Source organism: Anabas testudineus, chromosome 5 (assembly GCF_900324465.2).
Source record: "Anabas testudineus chromosome 5, fAnaTes1.2, whole genome shotgun sequence".
In the NCBI taxonomy this organism is placed as follows: domain Eukaryota; kingdom Metazoa; phylum Chordata; class Actinopteri; order Anabantiformes; family Anabantidae; genus Anabas; species Anabas testudineus.
Genome location: NC_046614.1, coordinates 16661222 through 16682180, shown reverse-complemented (window position 1 = coordinate 16682180; position 20959 = coordinate 16661222). Strand labels below are relative to the sequence as shown.

At 38.3% G+C, this 20959-nt stretch overlaps 1 protein-coding gene across 1 annotated transcript in view; it reads left to right on the top strand.

Annotated features, from left to right (window-relative positions):
- The window catches only part of poc1a (POC1 centriolar protein A), a 32485-nt gene that overhangs the window by 7192 nt on the left and 4334 nt on the right, over positions 1-20959 (top strand). Inside the window, exons 7-10 of the mRNA XM_026346746.1 lie at positions 380-513; positions 3906-3974; positions 4202-4351; positions 15334-15615. Of these exons, the coding sequence (XP_026202531.1) occupies positions 380-513; positions 3906-3974; positions 4202-4351; positions 15334-15615 (635 nt within the window). The remainder of the gene's footprint in view (positions 1-379; positions 514-3905; positions 3975-4201; positions 4352-15333; positions 15616-20959) is intronic.

Genomic DNA, 20959 nt, shown 5'->3' with positions numbered 1-20959 from the left:
CTGCAAATATTTTTGAAATGTGAAATGTTTTTGAACTGCTCGTTGGATAAAACAACATTTAATGGAGTAAAGAACATTTTTCATTGTTTTGTGATGTTTAATAAACCAAATGACTAATCAAGAAGTTAACTCATAATTAATATTAATTCATAACCGCTTGCTCCAACCCTAGTCATAATAACCTTTAATGTTATAGTCATTGGACCTCATTATGAATCACCACCATCTATCACCATGAGGTCTGTTGGAGTACATTCCATGTTCTCTAATGGGCGGAAAAGGTGTTATATATGAAAACACATAAACGTATACTTTTTGTGGTAAAGAAGAATAGGGATACACTTTGAAGTACTCTCTGTGTGTGGGTGTATGTTTCCAGTCCACAGTGGGGTGGTGAACAGCTTGTCTTTCCATCCGGCTGGTAATTTCCTCATCACTGCATCTGGTGATTCCACAGTGAAGATACTGGACCTTGTAGAGGGCAAACTACTGTACACCCTGCACGGACACCAGGTAGACGCACAAACGCACACAACAGATGAATGCCATTTAGATATCCGACAGGCCTACCTCTACAGTTTACTCAGTCGTGAACACGATAGGTCATGTCTGTAGTCTGCTCTGCTGTTCCTGAGTTTCTGTGTGGAAGGGTTGGTGTGGACAGTTATGTGTGAGTGTGTTTGACATCTTCTTTGTGCATGTTTGATTCTCTGAAGTGTGTGAGTGTGTATAATGCCTTTTTTTTTATATTGGATGTATTTTAGTACTTGCCAGGCGAGCGGGCAGCCCACTCACGATGACTCATCTCAGGGCTGTTGGAAGGAAACAGAACTATGTTCCTGCCTCCATTCCTCTGGATCCTCTACTACTCTTCATCCTCCTCTCTGTTTCTGTCCCGTCCTTTTTCTACGCCTTTGATACTCTTTTTCGCCATGTCCTCGTGTTCTAGAGGTGTTTCAGTACTGTCACCGTCACTATCACCCTCATTTTCCACCTTAACCTTCTTTTTTTTGGTGCTACCTCATTCCTTTAGATATACTCACATTTTGGCCTGCTGAACTATTTGGCTTGACGACTCAGTGACTTTATCCGTTTGCTTGAACAGCTGATGAACTGGCTTGCTGGCTAGTTGTGGAAATCTCTAGTTTGCCAGAACCATATTTGGTTTGGTCCTCTGTACATTTTACTCGCCTCTTATTCTAACTTTTGTGTCTGTCATCTGTTCTCAGTTGCCAATACTTCTGAACTTAACACTTTTTCCCTTCTCTCTTCACACCTCCAACTTTGTCATCTTCTGCACTGTGTTTCCTTTTCTGTTGTTCTTGGTTGGTGACTTCGCCAGTCTTGGTGCTCAGAGCATTCAGGGCGTTAATTGTCTGTCTAGTTGCATACCTAGAGATGGGAGAAACCCCCATCTGTTCGGTGTGGGTGTGTAAATTTGTGAGTATTTATGTTTTTGCATCCATGTGTTTTGCTATGTATGTGTGGAGGCCTGTGTGTGAAAACACTCAGTCTCCGAAGGAGGGTTTTTCGAATCTGTCAAATCTGAAAAATGTTTTGTTTACCTAGCCTCAGGAGAACTTTACCTGGCTGGCTAAAATCATGTTAATTTAGGTAAATTTGTCTCACTGCTCCTCTGCCTGGCAAATGATTTTTAAATTGTGATCCAAACCTTTTAATATTATTTAATATCATTTTTGATAATCTAGGAATTATTATTACCATTTCTGATAACCTAGGAATTAAGTGTTCTGTTGAAGTCTGTTTCCCCCACTGACTTGCAGAACACAACCCCAGCCATATCTAGTTCATTGTTCATTTTGCATCAGTTTAAGACATGGAATTAACATTGATGACAGTTGATATGATCTGACATTTTAATAAGCGACAGGGATAGTTAGGAGAATGGGAATTCACTATGTGAGTCTTTTCCACGCTATGTTTTGCTAACAACCAATAATTAATTACCTACAAATCTTTGGGAGTAAATACATTTCAAATATTGGCCAGTCCAAGACCCAGTTGAAGGGGAAGATGTCTCATCTTTATAATCATGTGAGGATAACTGCATGGGCCGTAGTGACGTCGGAGAGGTCTGTGGCATCACAAGTGCACTAATTTAGCCCGTCTCAGTCTCTGTGTATTTTTCTAGATCAGTGTGGTCTTCATAAAAACCAACTTGTTGGAACATATTTTAGCGATTTTGAAAGAGTCCTGCCAAGACAGCCCCCTCTGGCCAGACAATCTGTTTCTGGAGTGTTCACATCTTTGCTTGCCAAATGATAGAACAGTTAATTGAATATTGAAACAGTGTTTTTCTCTCTATTTACCATTTAGCTAACTAACTAGCTCACTAATTGTTCCAGTTTTAATGTATTCAGCCCATTTATCACCCGATACCAACTTTGAAATTGGTGTATTGGCTTATAGTGCTTATACCTGACACTAGTGTTTCTTGCTCTTGCCTAATTAATTAATAATGTAACTTACCAATGTTTTATGCTTTAACTTGCTTTAACTTATTATTTTGAAAGCATTATAGTTCTACAGTAGAGCATTTTTATAGCAAGAAAAAATATTTCATCAGTATTTATTAGTACTCTTAGACATACACTTTGTAGAAATAACACAGTACAAAACCATTGCAAGCATGTAATCATTTTTGTTAGTCATAATTTTATGGAGAGCACCATGTGGGGCTTGTCTGGTTTCTGTACCCCTGCTCATTTATCAGTACATAAAATGTGCCAGTTAAGTTCAGTGTCCTGTCAGACTCTTAGTGATTGTGTGTGTCTGGCCATGGCAAGTGCCAGCCTGGCAGCAGGCATTAGTCAGAGCAGAGACAGAACATGCTGTCTGTCAGGCTGTCGCGTTGCTATAGTGACAACGTCTGCTTCTCTCAGGTGCTTCTGGGAAACCATTCCTCACCCAAACCAGCCTGTCTGGGTGCCAGCCACAGGACACGGCTCTTTTTTTTCCTTCCAGCAGCCTGGCTGTGCGTGTCTTTTCCTTATTGTTTGTTCTCTCCTTCATCCTCTCTTTGAACACAGTCAGAGGGCTCCAACCTCGTTCTCTATTGTGAAATAGAAAAAGGAATTAACCAATAAACCAAGAGAGAAGTTTTTAAACACACACACACACATACACACATATACATATACATACACATATGGCATGCCATGCTCTTAAAATCCTCAGGTGATCCTTTTTGGCTCTGTCCATGTGTGACCTCATTGCACCTGAGTCTCTGCCTTCTGTTATTGATCGTGCTGCCACAGCCCCAGACGCCCACCCACCTCCTCCACATATATACACACACTCACACAAATCCACACACAGGAGTGATTTGGTTGTCTTTGTTGCTTTAAAGAAATGTTTCCTAAATTCATGGAGTCGTAGCCTCACAAACAATTGTTTGCATATTGTCTTGTACTTATATATAACTTGTAAAGCAAATGTATTTAGAACATTAATTTTGTATTCTGTATTTTGTTCAATTATGTAGTCTTTACTTCAATTTGTTTTTGTCACCGCCATAGAAGGCACTGATCAGACAATAGAGAATATGCAAATGACATTGGGTGCTTTTATGCTCTGCGTTTTTAATTTGAGGCATTCAGGACACTCCTTCAAAAAAACACGAGGCACATAGATTGGCATTGACAGGGCATGCAGCAACACCAAAGCAACAAGCAAAATGCTTCACTGTCATTGACAACAATTACAAAAAGCCACCTGCCTGCTCAAAAATTGTTCTGGCTTTTTGGCACCTTGCTTTTCTTTTAAACAGATAGTTTGCAGCCAAGAGTTTCAGGGGGCTTGTTGTCTTAAGAAGAACAAGACCAAATATGATTTTATTGTATTATGACCTCTGTTCTCCTCTTGGTGTCTTTTGCCATCTCCAGGGTCCAGTAACCTGTGTGGCCTTCTCTAGGACAGGAGAGTATTTTGCCTCTGGAGGATCTGATGAACAGGTAATGACTGCTTTTTCTAACTCTATCCTAGGACACTAATACAGATACAGTATAAGCAGACTAGCTAAAGGTCCATAATGTCTTCCTCCTATTGATAATTATATTAATAGGTGTTTAGGCATTTGGAAACTTCTGAAACAGGATTAAAATAAATTAATGGCTTGTAAAAGAGAAAGCAAACTGTGTTTAGATTGCATATTTATTTTTATTTTATATTCACTTTATAGGTAATGGTGTGGAAGAGCAACTTTGATTGTAGTGAGTGCGGTGACACCGTCAGGCTACAAAATAAAACTACTTCAAGCATGAAGGCACCACCAGCCAGCTCCGTAGCTCATCTCCCCTTTAGGGCGCATCCGTCTGTGCTCCATAGCCAGGTAAGTTCAATTCTATTTAGATCCTACATTTTAGGTGTCCCGCTTCCTTGCATAAATACATTTTTTATCATACACAATACATAAGAGTCACATAAAGCAGGCTCTCTTTTCCCTAACACACCTAACCTTTACATACACTCATTGCTTTTGTCCTCAGTTTTTAGTTACGTGTACATGTTCATTCACACAATTTCTGGGCATGCATACAGTATGCTTTAGTCAGTCAGTCAGTCAGGCAAGCTTAGTTTTAGTTATTTACAAATGTATAAATAAGTTTTTTTATTTGTGGGTTGTGGCATGTCTATACAAAGTGCTTCATCCGTTCATCTCATGCTTGTGTGACGGAACAGATGTGCTCCTATTTTAATCAATCCAGCTGTCTACACATTTTGCATAACAGCTTGGGTTTTACTTGTGCTTAACACCTGTGAACACGACAGTACTTTTGTGTCTGTTTTCCTGCTTACTACTGTGCAACTTCAGTGAAAGCGTGTGCTTCCAAAACATTAGTGACCTACAAGTTCCAGAGCTCCTTCTGTGTAGACATAGTACTCGAGCTGCAGCTGCTGCTGCTTTACTAGCTTAAGCAGTGTTAATCTTTGTGCTTGATTTCAAGACAGTCTTCCATAATTGTAGTATTTTGAAACCTGTTGATTCCAGACATTTAAATATATGCCTACAATTGAAGGTTTGTAAGTTATGACTGGTAACTGATGTTTTTTCAATTGAACAAAAAAACATCTTGAGGGTAGCTTAAGCTAAACTCTTATGAAGACTTACAAACATCGTAAAGGTCTTATAGTTTGGTTGATAGGGTTAAACAAGTGTGCACACTCATATGTGTGCATACTGGCTCAAAAATAAACATAAAGAGAGACATACACATTCCCAGATGCACCTCAGTATTTCATGCTGTCACTGCAGCCGGCTTATTTTCTTCATGCATATCCTTCCTTTGAAGTCTGCAGCATGGCCCAAAGCTACATTTCCCACATGCTGGCCAAGAAATACCTATTTATTCCTTCATCTACATTTTGATATGCAGGACTTTCCCACTACATGAAATAGATGAAATATTATCCTGTTCTGAGCTTTAGAGTGCATCCTATGATATAAAGATGTTTACTATATTGTGGGTGAGCTTTTGAAAGATATGTTATTAATGGCTTGTGTTTTGTTTGGCCTATAGAATTTTTATAAAACATTAATATAATGTTATTGCCATTGTACGTCACCATCCTGGTCCATAGTGTTTTTATTTAGTTTTACAGCTAAGGGGGGTTTGAATAATATTATGTGGGTCAATAAATGCCAAAGTCATTTATGTGATAAAAAATAATCAGATGGAAATCAAGCCTTCTAGACATTGATATTGTGGCAGCATCTCCTCCATTTTCATGACAGTAATTTAATAGAATACCACTCTCTGTTTTTCAGTAGGGGTCTGCTTTCACTGAGTCTACTTTCACTGTTTCTACTACACCCTTTGTGACAGCTGTGTCAGTCTGTCCAAGAAAGAGTAGTTATATACAGTTAGACCCAGAAGTATCTGGACAGTAACAGAGTTTTTATCCTTTTGCCTTTATACACCACCCCAATGGATTTGAAATGAAACAATCAAGATATGATCTTGTGTACCTCCTGTTAAGCACTCTGACTGCATGCTTAGTGTCTGATTGAAACTGTCTGTAGCTAAATTGAAAAAAATTGTTGGAATCTTTTAACTAATAATTAATGGTAAACTCTTTCATTATTATTATCATTTCATTTAAAGGGAAAGGGATAAAATCTGCATGTGATTTTTGCTTCTGCAAAAAAAGGGGAAGCTGGATTTTATTAACAAGTCGTCTGAGTACGGTAGTAAAGTGAATTTAGTATGTAATTTGGTGTCAAAGCACATAAAGCATTTGGATGCATTCGGAATCATTCCCATTTATAATTCAAACTATTTTCATTATCAGTAAATTTGTTTATTTTCAGGAAAACATAAAAAATATTAAAAATGTACTGTACTTTGAGTATTGAAATGCTGACTAATGCGCTGACTAATTGATTCAGTTTTTAATCAGACTGTATGAATAAACAAATCAAGGCTGTTATTAATAGTGTCCCTGCCCCATATTGTCACTCATTGACACGTCATTACACTGAGAAAGAAAGATTTTTACCTAAAGATGACTAGAAACAACAGAAAGTTAGAGAGTAGTGCAGCTATTTGTGATGTTTAAATATTAAAAGCTCTTGTCAGATGTCACACACACACACACAAAAGGGACAGAATGTCACAGGTTGGCTGGGGAACCCCAGGGATCGGTTTGGATTTCAATACCATTGATGACAGTGTTACTTACATCAACAAGGGCACAGCCAAGGTCCTCACAAACACACACACAGTTCGGCTGTTGGTCATAAACACGTTGGGCTTTCTCACTGACATAATGAAAATCGTCTTACATCCCTTTGAAGTTGTAAGATCGGCCAAAATGTCCGACACACATCCTCCTTGTTTGTAATTTTATCATATTTATTAGATTTTTAACACTTGCACAGTGAGAAAATACTTCAATTTAATGAAGTCATATTACAGGTACAATTAAACTTTAAAAACTTTACAAAAACAAAACAAACGGTGGTAGTGTGATATTGAAGCTGTGTGCTAGCGCTTTGCTACATATTGCCTGAACCTTCAGGTTTTAGTTCAACAGAACTTACCTGTCAAGCAGACATAATAACTTTTTTCTGATTGGTTAGTAGAGCGAGCTTTGTTGAACATCTCTGTGCTGCTGCCAGGTTGTTCAGTCAGTATGGGTGAGTAAGACTTTAACAGCATCCCTATACATTAAGATACAGTATGTTTTAGAGCATATTTCTAATGATAAGATAATGACATACTGTAGCTTTTATTGCAAAAGATCAAGGTAAATTTCCAATAATCTGTTTCTCAGTCAATTCAGTTTTTTGTACCTCAGCCAAATCAGTAGTTAAACAAAAATCAGTCAATTTAAATCCCATTATGGCTAAAAGTCTTTTGCAGTTACTGTTTAAAAAATTTCCTGTGTCTGACTTGCTCGCTGCTGTGATACATGATCATAAATGGATTTTAATAGCTCTTCCACTTGACAGTCATCATTACAGACCTGCCTTAAAGGGTGTTTAGAAAATGGCCAGCTGGGTGATGTGGAGAGAGATGATTAGTCCTGCGTTTAAAACATTTTCTCCTCTTCTGAGAACCACTGTTCTTGTATAACCCCAATAAACCCTTCCAATGGGAAATGGATGTGTTTTTTCAATTACAGCTGTCTGATAGAATGGAAAAGTAATAATTCACATCTACATGATTAAAAAACAAGGCGTGAGGCGGTTCAACTGTGGCTTTTGTGTTGGCTCTAAGTCTTCTAAAAATACAAGAATTTACTATAAACATGCTTAAGTTATGGTACTTGTATTTGTCCTGCACTTAATCTATTTGATTTTTACCCTGTGACCCAAATCACTGTAATCCCTGTTTCAGAAGCTTTAGCAGTGAGCCTGGTCAGGTAAGCTTAACTCACGTAGCAAAAATTACATGTCAAAGGTCAAAGTGCTGCCACATACAAAGCCACATTGTTAAGCCTGGTCCTTAAGATTCCTTACAGTACCTCTGACCCTTTGAGATTGAGACAAATTCTGTGATTTATATGGTGGGGACCAGCATCTGGTACCCACACAATTATGGTAAAACATCGGGCGCGCACACACTAATCTCATTAACCTAAGTTAGTTCCTATCATTGACATTTCTTTCATCTTAATTTATGAACTGTCATCTGCCAGTTGTTACAGTTAAAGTAATGGTGGTGGCTGCACCTGGAAGTGCCAGCTTCCTAGATTTTTCCTTTTCATGTATAATTTAGCCATTCATAATTTATTATTAATACAGATCCTTTCATCTTTCATAAACTGCTGGAAGTCACACACACACACACACACACACACACACATCGCCTTAGAGGAAGGATAGAGAAGAAATGTTTTACCATCTCTTCTAACTGTGTATGTTTTCTTCCCAATTGAAAGGTTTGAAAGGTTTTGTGATCACCAAGGTCAAGAAAAATAGAGAGATACTATATATACTACTAACCTAAAAAATGCATCCACTATGATAAAATTGTCGTAGACTATAATAAACAGAATTTAATAAACAGGATTTTTGTTCTTAAAACCACCATGAAAGAATTTGTGGGATACCACCTTCACTCATACAATCAGATTTAAATGTAACATAAATTGACTGGTCCATTTATGAAAAGAAATACAGTTTATACCCTTAAATTGAAGCTGATAGCCTTCAAGTACATCCTGGTTGTTTTATTCCAAATCTGTTTATGGACAGAACAGCATGCCTAAATTGTAGACTACTGCCTAATAAAGTAGATGCTATTTCAATGTTATCCACCTGTTTACCCTTAAAATTACACTGTGAGTATCTGCAAACCCTGAAATATTATCATTAGACATAGGAAATCTTTCAAATCCTTGAAATGGCCAGACTATAATTCTCTATAAAATGTAGTTTTATGGCTGTTTATAGCCAAGTTAATTAAATAAACCTTTTTATGGATTTTCAGTCAACACCACCAGACCTGTCACTCCTTCTGCTTTAGCTAGACACCTTGTGTTCTTGGTGTCTATTTCAGCAAAATCTTGCATTAAGTAAATGCAGTGGAACTTTCCATGATATAAAATTTCCCCTCTTTCTTACACACATATGGATACTGGCCACTCATTGTCAGTAGAAAGCCACGTCTGCCCCTCTGTACCACAGAGTCCAGTTATTGTCAACTACTTTGTGTCTGTGTGTGTGAAAACACTTCATTCAGACACACTGTATTTAAGACATCATTTAGAATTAAAACAGCACATGTTATTACATGTAATGTTAAAACAACAAAAAACAGTCTGGAAAGTGGATGTAGATTATGAATGGATGTAAACCTGGTGAAACAATTACTTCTCCCATGAGACGTTGACAACAAAACTGTCACTAAGACTGGGATTGTCATATTTGTATGCTTGTATAAAACATTTTTCCCTCAACTACAGTGTTAGATACAAGTTAAGCTCATAAGTAATAAGTAGTAAGTTGTAAAGAATAGAACCTCTTGCACGAGATACAGTAATTGTTGGCTGATGCTTTTGAACAGAGGCAGGATGTCAACCCTGTAGTCTGTGCTTAAATTGTGTAATGAGATCTTGCTGTTAAAACCATCCCTTCTTGCTGTGTTCAACATCCAGTATTATACAACACCGCCTTTGGCCATAATTCATTTCACCAAGATAAAATTGACTAATGAGACAGTAATGCTGTGTTTATTCATACCAAGGTAAAGGCCACCCATGTCCACTGCCCTCTCAGAATCAAATCCACAGGGATTTCATAGTAGCTAATTTGATATGCCGATCCTTTTAACATACTTAGATGTGAAGCTTCATGATAATTCTCCAGTGGTGGGCACTTTAACGTGAGGTCTCTCCAGCTGCAGATTGAGACAGTGCTGGGTTCAGTCAGGCTGTCTCTCTGCTCAACACAGCTGAGCAAATCTTCATTTGCTGCTGTTTCAATGTGTGAAAATAGATGCGTCTGTGTTTGTCTGTGTGTGTGTATGTGTGTGTGCGCATGTGTGCCAACCATTGCTGACAGGCAGATCAGCTCTCTCTGATCATATCCGTCCTAATCCTTCCATCCATCCTCCCCTCTCACCCCCTCCCCATCCTGTCTCTAGCTTCACATCTGGGTCTTTCTCCCACTCACGTGTGCAGACAGACGAGCTGCACACTCACAGCAGGCTTCCCTTTACAGTTCAACACACATACACATACAAACACACACCACTGCACTGCTCAGCTCAGCTTTAGGATCTGGATAGGAGAGTGGGGAGGGGGGTTGGAGACTGCAGTAGCTGTATAAACTCTCCATCAACATTATTTTAATTCATTTAACAAAGTTAATAGTCAGCTGTCACTAAACTGAACTTTACAGGCACCCTACTTTATTAAAGAGTCAGTCGAGGCAGTGAAACTATCCATTAAGCATGGATGTATACAAGAGCATTGCACTGTTGATTTCGGTTCCACCTGTGCATCCTTAACGTGTTGGCAGGTGATATTGTTTAACAGTGGGAGGTGAATGCATTTGACAGCAGAGGATAGAGAGCAAGCAAGAGAGGGAAAGGCAGGGGGTGTGACAAGGGAGTGTTGAAGACAAGACAGCAATGGAGCTAAAGAGAGCCTAATGGTCTAGTGGAGCGAGAGAGCATCGGTGAGGGAGAGGGAGAGCGAAAGGTAGAGAAAATGGGAGACACAGGGAGAGCACGTGAGTGAGCTAGACAACATGAGCACACTAGAGACAAAAAAAACTGAGATGAGAAGCAGAAGCAGAAGCAAGCGAATAATGATAAGAAAATTTGAAAGCCATGAACAAACACCCGTTCGTCCTTGTTGGACTAAAGACAGACATTAAAAGAGATGGAAATCAGGAGAAATCGGCACAAAAATGGAGGTAGACAAAAGACTAGCAAAGGGAGAGAAATGAGAGAGGTTAGACAAAACGGTGTGTGCGAGAAGCAGGCACAAGTAAGTAGCTTTATTAAAAGGGTTTAGTGAGGAACACCCTCCCCTGTTGATTCTGTCAGCCCTGACTCACATCACAGGCTTCATTCATCAAAAAGCATCACTAGCACTTTGTCATAAACTGTTTACTTGGCTGTAATTAACTGAGATGTCAGCAGTTGGATAAATAATTTGTTTGCATCCTTTCATTATATTATGACACATTTACCAGCCTCCTATTCAGAACATGGCTGGTTAGTAGGATTGTAGTAGTAGTGAATTTAAAGGAGTGGAGACATTGTCCTTTGGTGTTAGGCCCATGTCGTTGTTACCCACGGTATTTGTCTTCTTCCTGTGGATTAGTGACATTATATAATGATGTTTTCAGTAATGTTTCAGTAGAGTTGTGTCAAATGTCAAAAATAACCGATTACCATTAATTATAAAGTGCTGAGGAATCTGTGTTTTTGGTCTGTAAGATATTATCAATGTAGTGTGTAGAGAAGCTGGAAACATCTAATGGTATATCTGTAAAAAAATTATTAAAGTAGGTGCCTTTTTTGTAAAACCTTTCTTTAAAATCACCCAGACCTCATTTCTTTCTCTATATCAAACATGCTAGTACTGTTTTCAAGGAATTTATTGTTATAGGCTTCTTAGGATCACCAGGACCCTGAAGTGAAGGAGCATAATAACATTCTTTTAGCATTGATTTGTTTTATTTGCACTTGTGCTTTCCCTTCATGACATGTCACAATATCCTCTATAAAAAGAGCTCCATTAACCAACAGACACTTGTTTCTTTTATTGTTGCTTTTTTTAGCAGCTCACAGAATTAACTGCTGCTTAAATAGATACTGAGAGATACTACATAGACACTACAGTCACTGTAGCCAGTAGAATCAACAGGTGCTAGCTAGTACATTCTTTGGGAACAGCTTGAGACACTTTTATGTTATATATGTTATGTTATGCTTTGATGGTGGAGCATCATATCAAGTATAGTCTTGAATGTAGGAGATAAAACTGGACGTTTGTAGTTGTGGTGAAGAAGAGACAGCAAATCATCAATCGAAACATTTGGATGGTAACCCTAGATGGTGTGGAGCTGGTGGAGGTACATCTTAAAAACTAAATCTTTTCAAAAGGCAGCTGGTGACATTGGGATTGTGAGTAGAGAGATTTGACAGCATGGGAAAGTGACTGGATAAGGCCTATCCTACATTAACATCAGAGTCTGAAGGAAGACATCTCCCTTGAACTTTTGCCTGAGCTTCGCCTCTGAACTTTTGAGATGGATTCAGGCAGATTTACATGTGGCAGATGCTTGCGGTTACAGGAGGTTGGATATGGCTCTGCAATTATCAGTTCATCTGTTCCCCCTGTATTTTGAGAGTTACAGCAAGTTAGTTCAGATCAGTCAACTGACAGTGATAATAATCTACCAGAATAAAGAAATACATTTCTTCATGTGCATGTTCACCTCTCTTTATCTTTCTTCACTATTCTCAAAATCTCATTTGAGAGGACCTACTCTGTGTAAACACGTGTGCAGTGTGATGAATGGTTTTGTATGCAGCTTTCAGGATATACTGATGGCTGACCGTGTCAGACTAACAGTTTAATTTTAGCCTCATAAAATTTTCCACAGTTGGTTTTTCCACTCCAGGTGATTAATTAGGAGGGTGGTTACTGTGTGTGCTGTGATACATGTTTTGCGTATAAGGGTTTTCCCTGGCCCCATGTAAGGCGTTGGCGGTACATGACGTGTCACTACCGCCATACACTACTACTGTTTTTTTTTTTTTTTTGTTTGTTCTTTCATTACATTCTAGCCTCAGCATTGTATACATGTTACATTGAAAAGGATGCAATGGTATGTACCATGATAAGAAAGAAACCCACAGTGATATACTGTATAGCCCACTTTATTGTGTGACTGCCACAAATTATTACTTTTTCATGACAAACCAGAAAGACAAACATTGTTTTCAGCAACTCCTTCTCCTCATTATGTTTCTGCTAATTCTTTTGCTCAGCTTTGTAGGCCATCAACAGCAACACAAACCAACCTTCCTTAGATTTAGGCGTGTGTGTGTGTGTGTGTGTGTGTGTGTGTGTGTGTGTGTGATACAAGCTATAAGTAGTACTTTCAACATGAGTTAATCTAGTACTGGTGGATCTTGTACAATCAACAGAGCTGCTCTATTGTCTTCTTTCTTTCTCTGCCGCTCTCTCTCTCACTGTCTCTCACTTTTTGTTTGTCACTCTCTTCTGTGTTTGTGCAGCCACCAACTGAAGATCAGAGCAGTAAATTAGAGAGACCAAGGAAATCTACAGACATCATGCTTTATTTATTTATGAAGTTGACACGCTGTCACATGGTCTAGCTATGCAATAATTGACATTAATTAATATAATGTAGTTCATACTTGGATATAATTAAGTAAATAGATTTATTTAATATGTTTGAGTGATAGAATTGTCAAAATATGTTTTTTGATATTGTCACTAAGCATTGACAGTTTTCTTAAATGCATATCACCTTCCTGTACACCTTCCTACAGATAACATATATATACTTGTCTGTCTCTGTGTCCCATCCTTGTGAACGCAGAAGCTCGGGAAAGCCTTGAGGGACTTTCTTCAAATCTGGCACACACACACTTGGACTCAAAGATGAACTGATTACATTTTTGCAGTTGAAAGGTCAAGATTACTGTCCTGATTACTTGACCTCACGTCTTTACCATTCTCATGAACATAATATCACATTAATTCCTTGAGAAGATTTTTTTCACATTGGATTCAGTAAAGAACTGGTACGATTTTGATGCTCAAAGATCATGGTCACTGTAAGCTCATGTCTATAACGACCACAGGATATTTAATTACATCTGGCATACATGCCCACTTGCACTGTTTCTCACTTTTATGCAATATCAGTTTTTGTAGTCATGTTCATACAGCTTCAGTCAAGGAGTGTCACATATTTTGAAATGTGTTTCCATGACACATACAGTATGTTCTGTATGTACTTTTGTCAAAGTCATATGCATAGAACAAAATATAAGACTGATGGGTACCACTTCCCCTTTTGTTCTGCCAGTGTGTCTTCTGTCTGATGTGAATCTGTCAAGCCAGGCAACAGATGTTGGCTCATCTGGATCATTTAGGAACAGGACACAGTTTGACACTGCAGTTTTGAACATGTTTAGATGAGAGTGAATTGATTTCATGTTGTTTGATGATGAGTAAAGCAGTTGTTGTCTCCCTCACTGAGATTCAGAGGAGATGTCTTGGAACAGATGTACACGCACACACACACATACACTCGCATCATTCTTCACAACCAGACAGAAGTCTGCAGACAGAAAATGGAGAAACCTATAGATGTGTGCACACAGCTTTTAGTCATACAGACATGGTGATGGAGAGATGCGGCCACTGAGCTTCATGTGTTTATGTCTCATTGAATTAATCATAATACAGGCTGGCTGATGTGTAGTGGTGGTGGTGATGTGTGTGTGTGAGAGAGAGAGAGAGAGAAAGGAAGGAACGAAGGAAGGAAGTCTGTATTTTTCTGCTTTTTCCCCTTCCTTTCTGATGTAAGTGTACCAGTTCCTTCTCTGGAGCATAATTAATTCAAGCTAATTCAGTGCTAATTGATGGGCACATTTTAAGTTTTTACCTTTTGTAGTAAAATATTATAGAAGTCAAGATTATTCACTTTCTAATAAAGTGACAAATGTATTACATTTACTTATTTGACTTTCTGTATATACTGTGCTTTACTGTTTTTCTGTTTTCCTTTAACATGCTTGCAGTAGCCATTTTTCCGAGTCTTGACTCAGAGTTAATTTTCACTTTTGTCACCATTCACCTGATAAATAATGATCAGTTTGTGGTTCCTGTTTATCTGTTCTTATAAACTATCAGATCAAGCCTTTTTAATTTTAGTATATAACTTATTTTAAAAGGTATTAAACAAACAGCGGTCCCGGTCCTGTGGTCCCTTCTGATTTTATAGTTATGGAAGATAAAATTACAGCAGTGTTTACACATTTCAGTAAAATTAGGACACCCTACAAAGTCATTACTTACCAACCTCCCCTTTTAGTAGATATCACTAACAAGCTCTTTATTTGTATTAACTTAAAGAGTCTCTGCTATTGATTTTGGATTTTTCACTTCACAATAACTACCCATAGACTTCTCAGGTCAGGTCGCGTGTGGGCTGTTGAAAAAGCTTCAGTTTGTGCCTCTTGACGTAGTTCTTGGTGAATTTTGAGATTTGCTTTGGACCATTGTCCTCTAGTAAACGCCAGCCTCTTCTGAGTTTCCCTCCACCCATGCACTGGTTGATTAATGTCTGTCTGTTGTCTTTGTTTTCAGACATCTGAACCATCAGAACCCTTAACCAGACAAGACTCCCAAACTGCGGCCCACACTCAGAGCAGCAGTCGCAGTGGCAGCCACAGTAGAGCCACTCATTCCCACACTTACAGAAACCACAGCACCAGTTCCTCCTCCTCCCACCACCAGACGCAGACCCAGAGTTTACCGCAGCAAGCGCCCCATGTTCAAGGACAGACCCAGGCGTCAGATGGAGGGGTTCCCCCAGATCTAGCCAGCACACTGGAACACATCATAGGTCAACTAGATATTCTCACTCAGGTGAGCAAAGATGTGTTATCCTCCGTGACTAACATCATGCACTGTACTTTGACTGACTGTGCCTCCCACTCACACTGTTCAGAACAAACACTTCCTTCACTTGTCAGCCTGGGGGGCAGAGATGCTTTCAGCAGCACAGACAAAAATACTCAAAAGCATCACCTTTTCCATGCTGCATTAGACCAGCACACTAACTTCCTTTAAAATGTACCTAGACACTCATAATGTTAAAATAAATGTAGTGGAGTAAAAGTACTACTAATAATGATGATGATAATAATAAAATGCACACAATAGCACAATCATCCATTTGGATTTATGCATATACTGATTAAAGCATGAGTCTGGACAGACATGCATGTAAACTACAGTTTCGCTGGTTGATGGAGGCATGTGACCACAGGTGTGTGTGTGTGTGTGTGTCTGTAGTAGATTGCAGAGGTGTAGAGATTATTCTAGTTTCTTATTGTATGCTAAATGTTTTAAGTATATTTAATTGGTAATAACACACATATAGACAGTGCTGGCTGGTTTAGTTGTCTCTGCTCACAGTATGAGTGATTTTGTGGCTGGTGAAGGCCAGACGAAGTTTGAAGCCAGACCTCACCAGAACCTACTGGACTAAAGATAGGTCAACAAACAAAAGCAGAAAAAAAAATCCAGTTAAGACCTGAGGCTCTGTTTCTTATCACCTCATGTCCTTTTTTATATTGTTTGATTGTGTTTAGCTTCAGATGAGATTGGTGATGAATATGGCGAATGCAGCAGAACCTTTGAGGCTCTACTGATGGCACACTAAATGTGAAAATGAAAATCATAGATACAACTTAGACCTTTAGCTGACTGAGGTGTCCAGTATGTAATTAAATTATTTGGAACTTCTATTAAGCACAAAGCATCGTTTTTTTATGATTTTTGTTTTACTGACTCAGCTGCAACCATATCGCTGCACCAGGACACACCTCAGTGCCAAGTGTTCCCAACCCTTTATCTTATCTTTAACTGCACATACTGTATCTACGTTGCTTGGTCTCTTCTCAGTAGGAAGGACCTGTAAAGTGAACTCACATTTTTCTGCACATGAAAAGGCATAAACTCTTACTTAAGGGAAAGACTTTTATTGTGAAACATACAGTTGAGGATGTCAGATAAAACTGCCTAAGTACCTTCCTAGTATAAAAAATATTAAAGTACTGTTTATGATGGGAACCAAAATTTGTATAATTAATAGATTTTTCATTTAAATCTTTTTTTTTTCTTACCATTGTCCCTTTATTGCTGCACAAATCCGCAAAGTATTTAGTTTGTTTACTAAACTGAATCATAGAATAATGGACCACATGATGCACAGCTTTTTGTCAAAAACCAATCCGAGATGTCTAATCTGAGCAGGAAGTGTCTAAGATCCAGTTTTCTCCAAATGCCATGTGCTGTACTTAAGCTACTTGCTGTTAAGCTGCTTGCACATTATCTTTTTGGTATTTAACTTAGGATATGTGCATTTTTAAAAGCAATGTGCTAAATTCATTCAAAATCAACTTATAATCTCAGTTTAAAATTATTTTAATACACATTCATTGTAACATTTATATGTATTAGTTAAAATAGTCATTTTCAAAGACTTGATGACAATAAACTAAAGAAATTATATTAAAAACCAATGTCGAGAAGAAACGGTACAGAGGAAAGTGCACTCAGAGGAGATGAAGAGTGAGGTGAGGAGGAGGATACTGAGATTCTATCTGGAGGTTTTGAATGTGCCCTGAGAAAAACATATCATTCATGCATGGACAATGGCATCACTCTGCTTTAGCCACTGATGGTGTGTGTAAATGCTTAATGGCCTTGCAGAGATGCAGAAAGATTTTTTTGTGTGTTTAATATTTGCCAAGGCAGCCAACCTTTAAGACGGTGTAACAAAGGGACTGGTAGGAAACCATGTATGGTGGTTTCTGTTCAGTTTCCTTTATATTAGATTAAATAGCATCACTGGTCTCATCACACTGAAATAGTGCTGCCTATAAATGAAGAATCACTTTCTTTAATGTTTTGCTGGTACAATGTGACCACACCGCATCACAAAAACACATAATCTGCCAGAGGCAGATTTTTGTAACAGTTAATTTGTACAATGATGATGGGAGTCAATAATTAAGAATTGTTTGATGAACAGTTTATATGATTGCATTATTTAATAATTTGATTAATTCTCTGTATGTGAAATTCTCACAATGTGGTACAGTAGAGTTTGCTCCATTTCCATCCATTTGTTTTGCTCCGCCTTCTGAATGAACCTCCCAGATTGAACCATGTGTGCACTCAGCACACTGGATCTGTCACCAAAATACAACACAGACAAGATCAGAAAATGTAGTGCTTATAGAAGTATGAGTCAAATAATAAAGATGAGGAAGAAAAAAGAAAAGAAAAACTAAATATACTGAGTTCAAATTATATCTTTCACATTTAAAGATAATCTGTTTTTGAATTCTAGTAAAGCTGTCGAGTTTTTTTTTGTGAGGTGAAGTGAGGTTTTGTTTTTCTTATACAGCTTCACATTAATCCACTGATCTAAAGATAATGCACCAAGACACACAGCAATGAAGCAGAAGAGGCAGCGAAAAAGCTAGTTCACATGGTTATAAGCAATACAGGTCTCAAAATGTTTTTAGAAAAATCTGTTTCTGAAAATATTTTATAAGGGAGAAAATGCATGTAAAACATTTGTTCTGTCCCACATACAAATAATTTAGTGACTAACAAGTTTTGTTTAAACTCAAGAGTCTGAGATTGGCAAGATAACCTATACTGTGAAGTTTACAAGTGAGACATCTGTGTAGAAGCCTGCATAAAGTTCAATAAAAACACAGCAAATAGGCACTGACTTTGACCCTCTTTTTACCTACAGATCATTCACTACCACCTGATCTGCTGCTTTGCACGTAGCAGATGGGAATCATCATTTTAAAAAGTGGTTACTACAGAACAAACTGTAGTTCGGTGATGTGATCTGCATTATGTTGTTTAAAGCAGCATGTGACAACGCATTCAGATCGCTGGAACTTCAATTATGTAATATACTGTAATGCCCAGGAAACAGAGGTTAGTGAGGCACAAAATTGGCAGCTTATTACAGAGTCCTCTCGCAAGCCCAGAGTCTAATTTGCCTAATATACATTGATGTGTAACCTCTGATATATATTATTCCTCAAGATACAGTCTCTCTGCACCAGATGTGTTAGATGTAAGCCATTATAATGTGAGTATTTGTTGGACAGGCTTTTTTGCAGTTTATATCCAAAACGCATTTGTATTGTTTAATATAAGCTTTTGTTCTCATTTCTCTCCGACTTACTAATATGGAGGATCTGAAGATTAGGCTGACAAAGCAGCACCCTTTATTTCTGAACTATATTCCTGCTCCTTTTTATTTCTTTTCCCCAGCATTATTTTTCACTATTGCAGCTCTTTGTAACTCTAATAGTCGAGGAGACTGAGAGGGAAGATGATGAATTATTCAACGTTAGATTGAAGCTTCCAAAGCCAGTTTGCTGTGTTAGCTGCTTTTCACTTGTCTGCCTCCCGCTCCTCATAACCAACATCACCATCTCCACCACCTTTCTTGTCCCTCTCCCTGTCTGATGTTCTTACATGTCCTCTCACACTAAGCCTGCAGTACTCACACTTATCCTCTTCTTTCACACTCTCCCTCTTAATTATGAAGAGTCTTGAATGAATTGCTCTCTTTTGTTCCATTTTCTAATTCAAGTGCTCTAGCCCTTTCTTCCTCAATCCACTATTAGACACTGTGGTTTACTAGAGAAGATTTTATTAACTTACTCTTTAATATGACTTATGCTGTAAAAAAAAAAGTCACAGTAAATGTTTCCTAGAAATAGCATTTGTCTGGCTTTGTACTCATCTATTACCAGAGTATCCAGCCAGAACGCAGACTTTTTTTTTAGCTTAACCAATTTGTGTGTCATATGCAGATACATTCAATCAAACATTCCACTGAATTCATATTCCTGCTAGAGCAGCAATAAGCGGAGCTACAGTGAACAGGAGGAAGTGAGAGAAACATGTCCCTGTACATTTCCTCACAGATGCTTCTCAGAAGAGGCTGACCAGTTTCTGTAATTAAAGTGTAGGTTCTGGATTTTTAGAAACCACAAAACTGCTCAGTAACCAATCACTCTTTGAAGAATTGAAACATTTACTCCACAAAGTTTCTGTTTTCTAGGAACTGGACCGAGTTTCTTATTTGTACGTTTATACGTAGAAGCCCTCTGCGTGAATGAAACCATTTCTCCTAAAAGAGCCGCCAGGCCATTTTATTGACTTTAATGAGCGGTATTGAAAGAAAAGAAGAAGAAGATTAAGAAGTGAAAGCACAACTATCACAAGAAATATAACTGAAACTTCAGTCATCAAAAAGGCACTTATATCATACTGTAAATACTAGCATTAGAACAAAATGTCCTTTTTTCCAACACTTGCTAACTAATGGCAGACTTCCATTCAGCCCTTTGTTTGGGCTTCATCCTGTCAAAGCATGCTGATTGGCCACAATTAGCATGTTAATGCTAGGCTTTTAACAGATGCTTGTTGACAATGGATACAAGGGGTTTTAATCTGGTTATGGACATTAACACTGTTGGTCTAAAACCAGAGCATCGGTGGTTCTCCACACCTGCAGATTATTAGTATGGTTTCACTTTTCACACCATCAGTTTGTCATTTTTTGTGTTTTTGTTTGTTTTTTGTTAGTTTTTTATTAGTTCCACCATGTTTTAGTAAAACAACTCCAATCTTTTACCCTTTGGCCATCAGTTTGATAACGGCATACATAACAACTCTGAATTTAATTGGCATTGTCTTGACTCATCAGCACTAGTTTGTACTTCCTTTGACTTTCAGACTATTGTAGCGTGGGTCATACCAAAGCTATGAGACTTTGCAACAGAGTCCAGTAATGCTTAGGGCGATGGAAAGTATAATGTGTTCTGGAGAGAAAAGAAAACCAGCTCGCTCTATTTTTAGGAGCATAAAGATTTGGTTTCTACTCCAGATGAAAACTATAGGCCCATATAATGTTGCTGCTGCCTGGGGACACGTGCAGATCCATACTCACTTCACACATCCACCAGGAAGGCCACAGTTAACAGTTGAGGGTTGTAAGACTTGCGTCTATTACACTTACTCAGACCCCCTATTCCTATGTCCAGGTCAAGTGAGAAGCGAAACTAATCTGGATGATAAATTTGAGATGACTAAAGAACCTACCTGGATAAGCAGTGAAATGTTTCGACCTAACAAGAAAGAAGTGCAGTTGCATGACTCA